This window comes from Schistocerca piceifrons, chromosome 5, assembly GCF_021461385.2.
Source record: "Schistocerca piceifrons isolate TAMUIC-IGC-003096 chromosome 5, iqSchPice1.1, whole genome shotgun sequence".
Taxonomy (NCBI): domain Eukaryota; kingdom Metazoa; phylum Arthropoda; class Insecta; order Orthoptera; family Acrididae; genus Schistocerca; species Schistocerca piceifrons.
In genome coordinates, this window is record NC_060142.1 from 311,241,811 (window position 1) to 311,258,189 (window position 16,379).

Here is a 16,379-nt window from a genome sequence, read left to right on the forward strand (position 1 = left end):
ATTAATTTAAAAGACAACAGGCTTCCGATGATATTTACTGTAATGTGCCAGATAGGATGCTGCGTCCTTGAAACTTGAATAAAAGGAACGGTAAGCATGAAAGTATAAGTACATGTCGCGCCAATAGGTCAGGCTTCATGAAGTGACTGCTACACTCTTTCTTGTACATGAGACGTAAATATTCGTCAATAGCCAGTTCTTCGAAGAATCTTCTTAGAAGAACTGATTGGTATTCAAAGGCGCGGTAATTAGAGATCTTTCTAACACAATCTGAAGTAAATACTATTGAAAAAATAAAATACAATGCCGACATTACAAAACATTTGTCTCGAAATCGCGTTTCCCCTAAAATTGTTAACATACGCTATGTCCGGAACATTTAGAGTCAAAATTGTACAGGGATACGAAATTGGGTTCCTACGCCTAACATTGACGAGCCCATTCGTTATGACAACCTGGTTCACAAAGTAATAGTCCACCTTCTGAACGCAATACAGCAGCGATTCTACATGACATCCATTCGATAAATCCTCGGTAAGAGTCCACAGGCACGTGGCAGTAAATGTCTACGCACAGCTCACGCATCCCTCGTAAATTAGGGGCAGTAGTTTCTGGCAGAGTTGCTGGCGGCCAAATGTGTTCCATCGGGTTCAGATCAGGCAAATCTGGTGTCTAAGACATTAAAGTGAGTGTTCTATCGTGCTTCTCAAACCACTGTAACGCGATTCTGGCTCTGTAACATGCTGATGGAAGATGCCTTCGCCTTGGGAGTAGACGTCAGGCGTTAAGGAACGCATGTGGTTTGCACTGATATTCAAGTATCCCACAGTTGTCATGCTATCTGCCACAGAACTCAATGAAATCCAGATGAATAGCCCCATAGAATAACATTGCTTGCATCGACCTATGTCCGTGGGGCAGTGCGCGTATAGGGCAACCGTTCGTCTCGATGACGGCATATCGACCTTGTGGTGTACCCAGACACAAGATTCACGTGTCCCGGCGACACGTTTCCGTTGATCTACGGTCCAATTTCGATGATCATGTGGCCGTTGCAGTCGCAAATGGCGAAGTCGTTGGGTCAATATAAGAACTCGTAGCGGTCGTCTGGTGCGGAGCCTCACAGCAATATCCTATGATCAAGGCGTGCTCTCAAACACTTGTGCCTGCGCCAATGCTGTTTTCTGTCGTCAGATTTGCCACAAATTTGCGACTATTCCATTTTACAGGGCTTTCAACCCGCTCATCCCCACGTCCTGCGATGATGCATGGACGTCCAGAACACTGACCCCTACTTGTGGTTTCATCGCCCTTCAAGCACTACCCATAGATGCTCAAGACAGTAGCGCGCAAATTGCCAACAAGCATCGCCGTTCGCGTGATGTTCGTTCCCACCTGCTGGACTATAATAATCTGTCCTTTGTGAAAGTTGGTTGTGCCGGTGGATTTCCCAATTTGTGGAACTATTGTCATTACAACGGTTCCCCATTTGTCTCCGCTCCGCTTGTATACCTCCCTTGCGCGTTACGTAAGGATAACGATACTATACAGCATTTATTCTCGCGATGGGCAGTGGTAGTAATTTATATATGGGTGCTCTCAGTCTTTTCGGACATTTCATATGTGGAACATGTTTTGACTCATCAGTGTATAGCAACAACTTAATCTCATAGCAATTTTCAAAGTGACGACGTCAAATGTAAATGTCGTGTGACTAGGGCCTCCCGTCGGGTAGACCGTTCGCCGGGCGCGAGTCTTTCGATTTGACACCACTTCGGCGACTTGCACGTCGATTTGGATGAAAGGACGAGCGGAGAAAATCTCCGACCCAGCCGGGAATCGAACCCGGGCCCTTACGATTGACATTCTGTCGCGCTGACCACTCAGCTACCGGGGGCGGACAGTGACGACGTTTATTGTCTATGAATTAAATGCATTACAATACAATCAGCTGACCGAACTGAACGCTGGGTGGCAAGGAGAGGGAAGGAAGCGCATGCGTTCACGCAAAAGGGGAGAAAAAAATAATTCTGTGAATTTAGTTCATAGGCTGCTCAGCCACATATCATCTGAGGTGTAATTTCAAAACTATGGTAGGCCGCACCAACTTTGCAGCTGAAAAATACGAGATTCCTCCGCTTTCAAAAGGATTTCATTAGCATTGTTCCTCTAATTCGCGATTTTTATTCTTGTGTTATCACCTAACCTTAAAACCTACTACAAATTTGAAAGTCAAAATTATTCATTTGGATCTAAATGTCCGACAGGAAATTCGTATGTAGAAAATCTCTGGATAAAAAGTTCTCAGTTAACTTGCCGCGTCAAATTCACGGTGATTGAGGCAGTCATCGAAAGCTTGACATTTTATCCGTATTTGACGCGGCATGTTAGCTGGGAAATTTTTGTCCAAGGACTCCGTCGCGTGAGACTTCGTAGCCCAACTATACTCCCTCGTACATGGTAATTAGGAGTCTAAATGCTTGTGCACCCATCGGCTAAGACGTAATGCGGACTACTGGGAATGACGCAAGTGACGAAAACGGTTTAGGCAACGAACACTATAGCTATCAGCATTGACTGATAACGTCAGTAGTTATGCGTAACAAATAACTAAAGGCTTCCTATTGCAACTATTAAAGCAGACTTTAGGTGAAAGATTTCCACTAAGTTCCGTTACATCGAAGTTGAAATTTCAAATACAATGTAAAAAATGAATAGCTGGACAAAAGCTAAGATAACGTTTCTTGTAATGTGGCTGGCAAAATAAATCGAACAGCTAGATAGCTACGAAGGCATTAAAATCACGTAACTCACAATCAAAGAGCGTATCCTTTGTCTCTCATCGTTTAAGGTATGTTGCAGGAACATGAACCTACAATCCAGAAACTACCCTCCTGGCGAAATACAACAACTAATGTGCTACATAAACTGTACGCTGAAGCGGCCTTCGAAGTGCTCGTGTTACTGTTCGCCAATTTGCACACTTTGTTGTTTACAAAGGATAATTTACTCGTTCGTTCGTCGTGTACTTCTAGCTTCATTCACGTGATGGCGTCGTATGTTGTTACAGGATTGCGTTGCAAATCGAGGTTTTCTCTTTAATACTCTTTCTGGGCGGAATCTCTTTACGCCAGTGGGCTACCCGAAACCTATTAGTACTCCTCCGATCTTTTCTTCGGGAGTTACCTTGCCATTTCGTTCGCCAATGACTTGATGACCACGAGTAAACAAACATAACTTGTCTTGAAACGTCCTGGTAGATAAAAACTGTGCTGCACTGAGAATAGAACCCGGGGACTTTGTCTTTCTCGGGCAATGAATACGCCTAGATGGATGGTAAGAGTATTGCTTCAGAAAGGCCACGTTCTGGGCACGTTTCTGGTCCGGCACAACGTTTTAATCTGTCACCAAATTTCAAAACGCATACTCCGCCGAGTAGTGAGAGATTCATTCTACATAACTTGTTTAGTTTTCATTAGCCGTTGTTGCAATAGGTAAACTGTCTGTCCCACGTGCTCACCGCCCACCCCCCTTTCCCCGCGAGCAGCCTCCTTCGTTTGCGCTGTGTTTCCTTGCGTTGTTACGGTACCATCGGCTGTAGTAAATGTGTAGAGAAGTAGTTTCATTGCTGACAAGTAAGTTAGACGGGCCGGCGCGGGCCGCCTCGGGGTCACGGGGCCGCGTCGACGTGCGCGTCAGCGGCGCCGTGCTTCGGGCGGCCGGCCCCGGGCCGCCCCCAACCTCCTGCCCGCTCCCTCACCCGCAACCTTGTTTTGTTTCTCTTGTTGGTCCTCAGGAGTGGAACGACGTGAACCTCAGGTGGAACTCGTCAGAGTTCGGCGGCGTCAAGGACTTGAGGATACCGCCGCACCGCATCTGGAAGCCAGACGTGCTAATGTACAACAGGTATGGCAGCGGACGTGCACTCCTCTAGCCCTCGCGCACAACACTCACGACTCACTCGTAGTGATCGAGACTTCGCCGAACTCTGCCAGGACTTTCTTTCCGTTTTATGCTGCGCGCCACCAACACACCTTTTCCATCCATTCGTTTTGACCTGTGAAGAGTGCAAATGAGCTTGCCTCTTTACTCTCAAAATTTGCAAAATCCTGGAAGTGGATAGCTTTAAATATGTTTGTTGCCAAAATACGTTGACACTCAACTTATTCATACAATGAGGTTACCTTCGGGTAGAGTAAGCACACTGGGCTATATATTAATCAGACTGGTTAATCTGGTGCATTCGTAAGCCACGACACTGAAGTGGTGTACGCTTGTGTCAGTCAAGAATCATCGCTTAAGATAAGTCCATGTGGAGGCACGTCAGATTGGCACAAAGGAGCTATCGCGTGTTTGACGTGCCGGTGGCCACGCCCTGAATAAAATTGCTCGTTTTGTTTATGTATCTATGCGGACTTCCAATGTGTCTACAAGGAACGGTTACAATTCGCAGGCATGTAACACGGCGTAAGACGAGTTGTAAAACAGGTCGTCACCTAGAGGGACCAGAGACGAAGAATGTCACGTCTTGTCAGTCGCAATCGGTTTCAAACTCGGCAAAATTGCTGCCGTCAGTGAATGCAGCTCCATCTCAGCTAGTTGCCGACACTGCGAAGCATCCTTCATGCAGTGGATGTTTGAAACCACGTATTATGAACAATGCCGTTGCTCACGGCCGCACAAAAGACTACAAGTCTTCAGTGAAGCGCACAAGACAGAATCAGGACTTCAGATGACGTGTCCTGTAGTGTAATCTGAGGAGTCGCGATTTCGACTCTTTTCAGATGATGCACCGACAGTTGAATGAGACGCAAAGCCGCGGTATGTGAAAGGCGTATTTGTGGCCCGAGGTGGCTCTCTGGTAGTTTAGCGGTGTTTCACGTACCATGAAGTCGTTCCGCTCGTTCAGGTTACCGCAAACACGAAAAAGGATGTTTATTTCAATATTCTCGGTGACGAATTGTTGCCCTTTCTTCTGTATCTTCATGATGAGTATGCCGTGGACACTCCCTCATCCAAGATAACAACCGCCGTGGTCACATGCCTGCGCGCAAACGTTCCTGATAGACGAACGCTCCAACACCCTATGGCACCTCGGCTGGCCTACTAAATCACCCAATCGTAATCCTGCATAAAACGTATGGGACTATTTGGAAGAGAGGGTGGAACGTAGAAATCACCATTCCTGCTCTACAGGATCCGATTAGCGATGGCTTCAGCTGGATTGTCATATCTGACCCGAAATGGGGCCATTTTCAAGGCTAGAGCCTGATTTGGACAGTGAACTATTAGCATGATGTCTCTTAGCGAATTGGCTAATATTTGGCCTGGTGTGCTTAGCTACAAAGTCGAACTTCAGCAGATTTCAGCAGATTTCGAAAAATGAAATTTGGCGAATGCCGATTGTTGAACAAGGCGCATCGAAAACAGTGGGAATAGCTGGTGATTGGATTCCTCAGGTAAGAACCGGAAAGAAATTTTATACCCGCATGAATTTGGAATTGTTTAGTTTCATAGTTACGAGAATGCCATATTAAACCGGGTGCAACTCTTCTCTAAACTTGTCACTTGGTGAATGTTTCGAATGGTTCAATTTCTATCTTACAGATGAATAGTCCTCAGCGCGTTGGTATGGCTTCATCTTTGACAGATGTTGCTTCATATGTCGGTTTGACCGCAATACTATGTAAAGAAATTTGGTAGGTAAGGCGAGAGGGAGAGTTAATTTGTTCCCTATCTACCTATCCATCCACCATTATTATGAGCATTAAGATGCATTCGGATTCACACTGTCGAGTGTACTGCTGCGACATTATCCCTCTTGCCTGCTAAAATCATTCCATCCTAGTGAACATAAGAAATTTATTACAATAATTCATACATTTTTCAAGAACCAGATGAAAAACACTCATTTGCGACAGTAGCCATAAAGACTGTGTCATAACTCGGAAAATAATAATTTCCGGACACATGTTGTTACTGCTTTTCTGCTTATTATTGCATGAGGATTCCGATTCATCGCACTTGCTCACTATTTTCGATTTACCTTGTATATATTCCTAATATTTCGTTTATAGTAAAGAAGACGCAAATGATGTAGGGGAATGACTTATTTACAATTGCACACTTTTCCGATTGGATTAAGACGAAGACCAATGGCAAGATCTGACGTCAGTTGTAAAAATACTGTAAAAGTTAGAGACCTTAGCTATAGAATTTCAGTTTTCTGTTGAGTCAGACAACATTTCCGATCTCCTAGAAAAGTATCATGCTACCTACAATTGTCCTCTGCTTGTTTCATTTCAGTAATATTTAGAAAAAGTTAGATCCATAAAATGGAAGTGCCACAAATATTCAAACGAGGGTTTGCTAGCAACCATGTTTCTATCTGAAAAAGTAAAACGGAACGAAAGGAAAATGGCATGAATAGATAATCCACATGTATTGTCTTTAGAAATGTGAGAATTTAATATAAACGATGAACGTTGTTTTCAGGGTCAAGTTAAAAGAAAATACTACATAGTACTGTAAGGAACGAAACAAGTAAGTTTTGCATATACACATGTGAACTGAGGAGATGAGAAATTCAACTCAGGATGAAAAAAAATCGGTATTCAAGCCAATAGAGATATTCTGGAGAATCGATCAGTCAGCCGACTATCTAATATCGAGAGCAAATGTGTGGATAACTGTATAAAGCAACAAGTCCTTTCATTAAGGACGATTTATATATATATAGCATTTACCCGCTTAGACAAATAGCATCCTTGCTTAAATTCTGCCACCACACGCAATCAACTATATACAGGCTTCATATTAGCTGTAGCTATTAGCATGAGCTATTATTTGCACTTTTCTTGGTCTTTGGCTAAGGAGCAAAGATTTCAGCTGTAACTAGAAGGTTTATTTCATCTATTGTACATAAAACGGAGTTGCCTGTAACTTGTTCTCAATACTCATTTTGTGTCTTGATTTTAATTTCTTGCTGTCGCTGCGACGAACGGTGGAGAGAGAGAGAGAGAGAGAGAGAAAAAATCGGAAGGCGAGGGCCCCGAGAAGGGAAGTACCTTCTTTCCAGAATACCTCTATTGTGTCCTGAGCGAGCGAGAATGTGTGTGAGAGTATGGCTGTAGGATGGACACAGCACGTGCGATCAACAACGGCCACCGTCACCTCGTACCGGCACCTCTGCTTGCCTCTCTTGGGTTTCTATCTGTCTCTATCGGTAGGACTAGACAACAACAATCAGGGTATGTAACGCTTCCTCTCTCTCCCATTGTCATTTAAACGCCATTTCAATAAATTGAAAAGCAACCAGACTTAAATGGAATGTGATAGTGCCATTATTAAAAATAACTTACCTCCTTTTGTGCCCTGAGACAGAAAAAAAGAAGAGATGAAAACAATATGATAACACATTTAGCTGGCATGCATTCATTCACATTTCGAACTTGCTTAATTTCATATACGATCTGTCATTCTCTGAGCAAAATAGTAAACTAGAATGTATTGACTAAAAAAAAAAGGTTAACTTTAAAATTACGTTACCTTTCATTTGCCATTTTATAAATTTCGTGTTCTTCTCATAACAGACACAGTTAAATTAACTGTTGCAGTTGTGCTTAAGGAAAAATTAAGGTAAATCCACTAGAATTCTCTTTTCCATGAAACAAAAAACTACACATTAAAACGTACTTATCTACTTCTAACTAGCAGTTCTTAATCTGAAACAATATTAAAACGAAGTGTCTAAATATTTCGCAGGACTGGCAGGCTGACAGGCATTGAAGACGGTCAGGACGACCTCGTCTCTCACCAGATGGCTCTGCGGACGCTCGGCAGTGACGACTTTAACCTCTAACTAAAACATAACTCTAATACTTGGCTGGCTGACGGCCACCCTAAGTATACGTCACAACTTCTCTGCTTTCTGTCAGACTCCTTTTCTTGTTTTTTCTTTCTTTCTATGTTTTCTGTAAAATAAACATTATCATTTCGCCTGTACAGTGTAGCTCGTTCCACGGGAATCCACTTGCCCTGGTTCCGCACTCTCTGATTGTCGTCTCTTAGTTGATTAAAAGGATTACATTAACGTAGTAACCTGCAACATTGCGAATTGCGCGTCGCCGAATGAACAGACTGAGAATGCCGCGTTTGGCCACAAAGTAGTGTCTTTGAGAGTCCTGTATTACAGGAGATTTTATTCGTAAACTCGTAGAGCTACGAAGTGTTTGTAACTACTGAAAATACGATATGCTGCGTGTGACGAATGTCCATTGAGTAAATCACTACGCATAATTGAGTGGAATTTGAAATGAGCAGAAACACGATAGGTAAAACGGATCACCTCCGTTGAATTCATCCTTAAATTAAACGCCTATCTATGCGTCAAACTGACATTCGAAATGTGAGTCTTCGTCTGGGTTACAAATCCGTCAATCTGGAAGGTGGATGGATTTCTGTGGCTAATGTTTTCCTTTCCGCTGGTGTAGACATAGAGAATTCGACTAAAGTCGAGGTTTCCGGGAGCCAAGAGCGTTCTGCAGCAGTAATATCGTGTTTTTTCTTCTTTCTAGAGTTATAAATCGTAAAGTGTATGCATGAACATATTAAATACTATACAGCGATACGCATATCTATGAAGGGGTGCTCGTCACGATAATATGCTAGAAATGATGCACAAAACATATGAAGGCAGTCATAATGCATGAAGTGTTCATGGCATAGTAAATTATTGTCTGTATCTGATGGAAGTACATGATTATCTTAAACGGTATTTCCTCTACATCGCTATCAAATGAGTCTACATGACTAAAAACTCATGACCGTTAATATTACTTCATAGACAGGGTGCACCGATGTATAATATCGAAGCAGAGCTAGTGTTATTTATACCGAAAACTGCACTCGAGCTGCTAATTTCAACTTATTAATCAGAAATACAAAAAAAAAAAAAACATTTTCGTCTCGATGGCGAAGTATTTTTACTAACGTATGGCTGGTTACAATGCAGTATCCCCCATCACCAAAATGACTGCAGATAGCACGTCAGTGTCAACTGGAGTATCGTAAGTTTGCTCCTTAAAATACTGCGATCAACATTGGCGGTGCTATTCGTAGTCAAGCATTTTATATCTGATGACGGTACATAAGGCGTTGTAACCGATCTTATGTTAATAAAAAAGATTTACTATCCAGACGGTAATAGATTTTTACATTAATAAATAGTATTGGGATCGCAACATCCCAGTTATTAATTAAGGTTGAGATATGAAAGACGTACCCGCATCGGTAGATCAGCAAATCGCCATCCATCGTAAAGTACTTTCGGTGATTCCGTCTGACAGTTCAGGGTACGCTTGTATTCTCTACTTACCTTTCATCGACAGTTATTCTGGTGCCAAAACAAAGCGCGCTCAGTCTGCCATATTCAGCGATTCGCGAATGTCGGTATCAGCCGGCGATGCCTGCGGAATCTAACTGCAATATTCTGTGAAACAAAAAAAAATGTTTCCTGTAAACAACCACAATTATTTAAAAGAAAAAAAAACAAAAAAACCTAAAATAAATACCAGAGCATAACGTCCTTCAACGGGCTGCACTGTAACATGCTTTCTGTGTTAAAGTGTTTAAATTTAATTTAAAATAATTAATATTTACATACATGGAAGTAAAAAAAGAATATTTACTCTTTGTGTGACCTAATAAATAACTAAATCAATCAAAGGGGTAATCCCGAGCATTAGTGCCCGGTGCCAGGTACGGTCTGTCAGTTGCCGTTGTTGTGGGCCACTGTGCTCCCTGCGGGCTGGTGCGAGACACATTGCCGGCACACGCCGCCAGTGTATCTCCTCCCAGTCCGGCTTCTCGTGATACTCCCACATACCATTCTCCAAATTCTCATCTTTTCAACAACGACAAAAAAGTAGACACATTTAAAATACTTCAACTGTTCTGTTTAACAGTACTGCTACTATAAATTTTGCCTTTTTTCTCAAAGAAAGTATTTTTGATTTCTTTTTCTACTCTTTTAACTGTGACAATCTATGCAGAAAATCCTCTCTGAGTTTTTATTTTTATTTTTTTTTTTTGTAAATGAAATTTGAGATCACACTAGATTAACTTACTTTTCTTGCCTGTAACTCTGTTGTTTTCAACTTTTCCACCACAAGTGCTGATGAGGGTTTCGACGGGACGTATCCAACGAACGTTGTGGTCAGAAATAACGGTAGCTGCTTGTACGTTCCACCGGGCATCTTCAAGAGTACATGCAAGATAGACATTACGTGGTTCCCCTTTGATGATCAGCGGTGTGAGATGAAGTTCGGTAGCTGGACCTATGACGGCTTTCAGGTACCCCAACAGCATAGCAGAAATGCCATTTCATTGTTAATTCTGAAAACACTGTTAATAGAGATAATCCACTCACTCTCCATATAGTCACTGCATGTCACGTGTAGAATTTTCTCAGCCTGTACTAGTAAATGTGCAGTAATTCCTCCGCTCAACTTCGGGAAGTGTTGCACTCTGCAAAGAACACGGACACATAGACTAACTTTACAAAAGATATCGCAATGTGTATGAGGCAGAGTTTCATTAAAACTTGACCTCATCTACGGCGACGTACATGTAACCGTGTGTCACTAGATGTGGCTTTGTAGCGTTACGCCCTGAACTGAGAAATGTGTCGTTCTCAGCCGCAAATGCTTCAACAGTGGCCGTGGACGATAACATAAAACGTGGATAATTTTTTTTCGGTAAGAGTAAAACCCGAGATTTCGACGACTGCCAACGTCGTGACCGTAAGGGGCACGGAAGTCCCCTCTCCCCTTCCCCAACGATGAATACTAATGTCTCGCTATTGAATTTAATGACAATGATGAGTTTGCCACTGACAATAGTGAATATAGATTTTCCTCTAGGTGACGATGGCGAAGGCTATAACCCTGAAATTGATGACGATGGGACGGCTTTATTAGACATGGAGCACTAGGATTGGGGAATGTCAGGGCAGGAAGTATGACATGTGCTTTTCAAAGGAACCATTCTGGTGTTTACAATATGCGGTTTAGGGGAACCAGAGCAGACCGAAATTTCGTTCGCCTGACATTGATTTAAACAGTCCTCCGTGCTAACCACTGCATCAACTTATTTCTTGTGATGGTCATGATGATGATGTTTTTACCGGTAACGGTGATGACAAGAATAGAGACACATCAGGAGATATCGGCCAATATTCGCCCTTACTATCTTACATGCATTAACAGATACAGAAACACAAAAACTAGCCCTTCCTCATATTTTGTCTGTGACAGTGCTGTCGCAGGAACAAATATCAAATAGTTGAAGGCCTCCGGTTCCAAACAAGACATTCGGGCAGTTCCCCTCAGTTTGAGACAAATGCTGAAACTAGTACTCTTTGTCTAATATTTCCTATTGGGAGCCTCCTTATCCCAGTCAAAGCTGTCTTGGATTTGTCTGAAAAGAAACAAGAGTTCTACAGCTTAGGTAGGAAATGAATTTTGGGGAAAAATGAAAAAAAATCTGTGATGGTTAAATCACTGATGATTACGATGGTTAAGATCCCTGATATTTTGACGATTGTTTTATCACTGAGGATTATGACGATTTTTACAAGTGATGACAATGACACATATTTCATCCCTGGGGAAACTGTCGACGGTTTTAACAATGAGGATGAAGATTGTTTTGTCACTGACGTTAATAATTATCGTGAGAAGTTGCACTTCCACAATGTATTTGACCAAGCTTAACTGCAGATTGTATTTCATCTGTAAAATATGCCTTGAAAATTACAAACCCCATAATTCTCAAGAATCTTTCAAAATTTGCTATGCTTTTTGTGTCAGTCGAAGCCACATTTCAGATTTTCCGGTTGGCTTCGGGATACCGCTCTTCGGCACAATATTTCACAGACTTATTCGCTGATATTTCGACTTCGGGAGGAGCAGGATTCATACTTCGGTGCGGCCATCGAGATTTAGGTTTTCTACGTTTCCCTAGTTGGATTGAGACAAACATCGGAATACGACTGATTTTCTCTCCCATCCATGTCCGATCTGAGCTTATAATCCATCTCCAAACATACTCGAAGAGACCTTAACCACCGATCCTTCAGTTGTCAAAATATAGTGAACAGAAATATGAAATCGCCACACTGGATGCACACTGGGAAATAACGTCGCGAGAGCCCTAGAAATCACACCGATTTGTTTGTCCGAAACCAGCTATAAGAACTTTTTACAAGCCACCGCACAAATCCTCTGTTGATCCGTTATCTGTTGTAGATGGAGAGAACTAAGAAATGTTATTTGCCACCATCAATCACGACGTAATATCCGTTTCATATGCCACGTGTGTATCACGTGAGTAAAATGGACGAAAACTGTTATGGAGGAAGAAAAACACATTTACTATTTCAATGCAGAGAAAATTCTCGTAACTACATGCAACGTAGATTTTTACAGTAAAAATGAGAATGGTTAAGTGAAAAGGAACCGCACCTTTTACAAATTATTTTTTTTCGGATACCTTGAATGTCCTTAACATTTTGAAGAACACATAGCAAAATCGTGGTTTCTCAAATATCCGTTTTCATGTTTACTGGAAATAACTTCTCTCACACTCCTACTTGTACTTACTAGTAGATCATTTGTCTATAAGAAACCGATGACACCGCCTCTGTTCGAACTGACGCGTGGACTTGCTTTTCACAGCTGGATTTGCAGCTACAAGACGACACGGGCGGAGACATCAGCAGCTTCATAACGAACGGTGAATGGGATCTCCTAGGTATGTACCACTCGACAGTGCGGCTCCCCCACACAGCCAATGTTTTCATTACGAACACCGCTTTGTGAGTACAACCATTCTCTACGAAACAAGAAAACAAAAAAATTAAAAAAATAATTCAATTCAAATTCAGATTGCTTGCTCAGAAAACTTACTTCAAAGGCAGTTCGTACTTGCAGTACGTGAAACAATGTCTGTTCTAAGCTTTTTGATGATTTTTCAGTCCTCAGTTTCACTAACTTAAAATTCCAGACCTCATATTTCAATAATATCAGCAGAAGAGTTTTTTCATTCTCGCATATGTAGAACATACTAAAATTTACAATGCTTACGTTTCAGATAACGAACGAGCGAAAAAGGGGCCCCTCTCTATATATAGTAATGAAATCACTGTAACTGATGTGACCTGTCACTTTTTCACTCGTTCTATTGCTTGAAATCCTACTTAACCCGAACTCAGCGTGTAGTTAGATTCTAAACAGCACTTAGGGACCCATAATTGCAGAACTGTTCCAGAAGCAGGAATTTTTCTCCATCTTGTGGAAACTTGAGAAAGAAAATATGGATCGTTACGTAGTTTACTACGAGCTAAGTCTACTGCAGAAACGATTTTGAAGTTGCTGCCCGCTGAGAAACATGTTTTTTTCCTACTTACTTTCTGTCTCAGTGTCAGTAAGGTAACCGTGAAACCATGTTGTATGGTAGCGTCTATGAGCGAGAGTTGTAACTGCACAGTCTTCGTACTAAAAACAGGTTTACATTAATTTAGTGATGAATACGAAGATCGAGGCACGATACAACTAACTAATCTCTTCTTTTATTGTACTCACGACAAGTTTCGAAAATTCAAGTATGTGATAAAATTTGGTTTATATACCTTCTCTATCAGAAACATTTGGATTCTAGTAATTTTTCTTCGTTAAGTAACTGGAGAGCAGTATATTCTAAATAGTTGTTATTAATTTCACAAACATTATATTTACTGACGTTACCTACTGTATTCTAACGGTTACAACCTGAAATTATACTTTACTGTATTCTTTGCGCAGTACTATATAAAGTAGCCTCATATTTGTAGATAATTGCTAAAGAATCATTAAAAGTCGCAGTTTTGTACCTACTGAACTACTGAAAATAAAACAGTTGCGTATTCACAACAAAATGATGTGACGAATGTGTTGCATCATATTTTATTACACGTGCTTCGAGTCACAACTCGCAACTGAAAACATCTCTCGATCAGTGACACAGCAGTATCAGAGACTGTTTACTGTGTGTGTGTGTAATTTTTTTTCATATCGAGTCAACTATTTTAAAATACTCTTACTCAATTGTTCTATCAGGTTTTATGTGTTAGATACTGATGAATGGGATTTTACATTCGGTTGTCAGAAATATACAATCTACTAGAAACTAAGAATCAGAATCAGTGGCATGAAGACGGATCTGGCTCTGTTTTGTCGACCCTTGCATCGGCTTTCTTTGCCAGGTAAGTAAAAGCCCTCTACCCTCTCCTAGTTCAAAAGATCCTTCCGGAAGGTTCATGTACCAGATGACAACAATGATGATTGCGTTGAAATTCTACCTCTCGGTTATAACAAGGCGATAAAATAATCACGTGGCATCAGATCATTATAGTCTACCAGGTTGTATAATGTTTGCGAAAAAAGATATTGCGTGAGAACGGATTTAAAGCTAGTGACCACTAATTCGGCGTGACATTTGTTCTCTTGTTGTATATTCTTGCTGTGCTCCGTAACTACACATGCTGCGAACGGGTTGAGGAGGAGCTTCAAACAGGCACGTGGCGCCGCAAAGCGGCAGTCGCTCGAACTGCGACGAGTGTGCTGCGCACTGCTCATTTTACGCATGCGTCACGCCGCGAGCGCGCTAACGGGCCCTGTTGTATTTTCAACTTAACGTTTAAGTCATTCAGACAATGAAATTTCACTTACTTTTCTTCTTTAGTATTCTCTGATACTTTCAAGTCATTGCCAGTACATTAAAGAAATTAATTTTGTATGTCTTAATTGTGAGCTGTCACAAAATCAGTAATATCTTTTTCAAATGAATTAAATTTTTGTAGCAATTTTCACATCCATTATGAGAGGTAATATTGGATAGCAAATAGCTCTGTAAAGCGATACTGCTTTTGTTTGATTCAGTTGTTCGATGGCAGGTAAACGCTGGAGCAGTATTGAATGACAAAGCTGTTTGTAGTACAAGTGCGGTTAGGCGGGGCGGTGTCAAACTCCTAAAGCTGCGGGCACAGACAATGAAAAATTTTTCCATTGCCCTCTGTTGATGGCTACTCGCCCAAAACAGGTGCAACACGATGCCGTCCCATCTAGCCTCGCATATGTCTTGTGGTTTTTAATTTATGACTACATATATTGCTCAATCTGATTCTAAATCAAACGAGAAGTAGCTTAACAAATCTATATGGCAGCTCCATTGGTTTGAGGAAAGCCCTGGCCGAGGCAGCGCCAATGGTGTAGTGGTTCAGTATTGGACGCGAGAGAGCTCGTGGAAGGCGAGAAGTTTGAAAACTTGATCACAGACCGAACCCTTGTGAGTAGGAAAATTTTTCCTCCTTTCCCTCCTTACCTAACCTGCCAAAATGCTTCAAAACCTCCGTTATTTCCCTTTTCTATTCTTTCTCTAGTTTAAAAAAAGGCTATTACAAAATGAACAAGAACTTTCAAAGGCTTTCCTAAAACCATATATAAATAAACACATGATGGGGCAGCCCAGAGGTGTAGAAATGCTTGCCCCATTGCTTATCAAACTGTATTTTTTCCCATTATAAATCAAGTACATAAATAAAGAGCAGCATAAACTTTCAGTTATTAAATCAAGTGATTGGAATTGGAATGGATAACATATGAAGTTATACGATTAAAATATTTTGTTTTGATTTTGTTTGAATGCATCATTTATTTGTTCTTCTCTTTCCTAGAGAGCTTCCATCTTTGCTCCTGTCCTTTATTTCTTCATTCCAGGTGTTCCCGGGAAAAGGAACGAAATTTACTACAATTGCTGCCCCGAACCTTATATAGACATAACTTTTATCATTATCATACGGCGCCGGACCCTGTACTACTTTTTCAACCTTATTGTTCCATGTGTTCTCATCGCCTCCATGGCTGTTCTTGGCTTTACTCTGCCACCGGACTCAGGCGAAAAACTATCTTTAGGTAATATTTCTCGCTCAGGTATTCATTCATTTTGTTACGTATTTATATCCTTCTTCAGCCACTCTTTTTGTTTAAAGGTTGGCTTCTTTTTTCTTACCTATGATTTCTCAAAGTTTTTTGTATTCTATGCCCCCCTTTCCCTTGTTTGTGCTATATTTTCAGGCATGCCAGGGGAAAAGAACGTTAAAGAATATGCTTGCTGTCCAGAGCCCTACGTTGACATAACTTTCGTCGTTCATATCCGGCGACGGACCCTGTTTTACACGGTGAATTTGATCGTTCCTTGTGTAATGATCTCGTCTATGACACTCCTTGGGTTCACTCTACCACACGAGTGTGGAGAGAAACTAACATTAGGTACAGTAAAGT

The 16,379-nt window shown here is 41.4% G+C and overlaps 1 protein-coding gene across 1 annotated transcript in view; it reads left to right on the plus strand.

The window, feature by feature from the left end:
• LOC124798964 (neuronal acetylcholine receptor subunit alpha-7-like) overlaps positions 1-16,379 on the plus strand; it is a 347,863-nt gene that overhangs the window by 27,060 nt on the left and 304,424 nt on the right. Inside the window, exons 4-7 of the mRNA XM_047262499.1 lie at positions 3,797-3,906; positions 10,173-10,353; positions 12,738-12,813; positions 15,816-16,010. Of these exons, the coding sequence (XP_047118455.1) occupies positions 3,797-3,906; positions 10,173-10,353; positions 12,738-12,813; positions 15,816-16,010 (562 nt within the window). The remainder of the gene's footprint in view (positions 1-3,796; positions 3,907-10,172; positions 10,354-12,737; positions 12,814-15,815; positions 16,011-16,379) is intronic.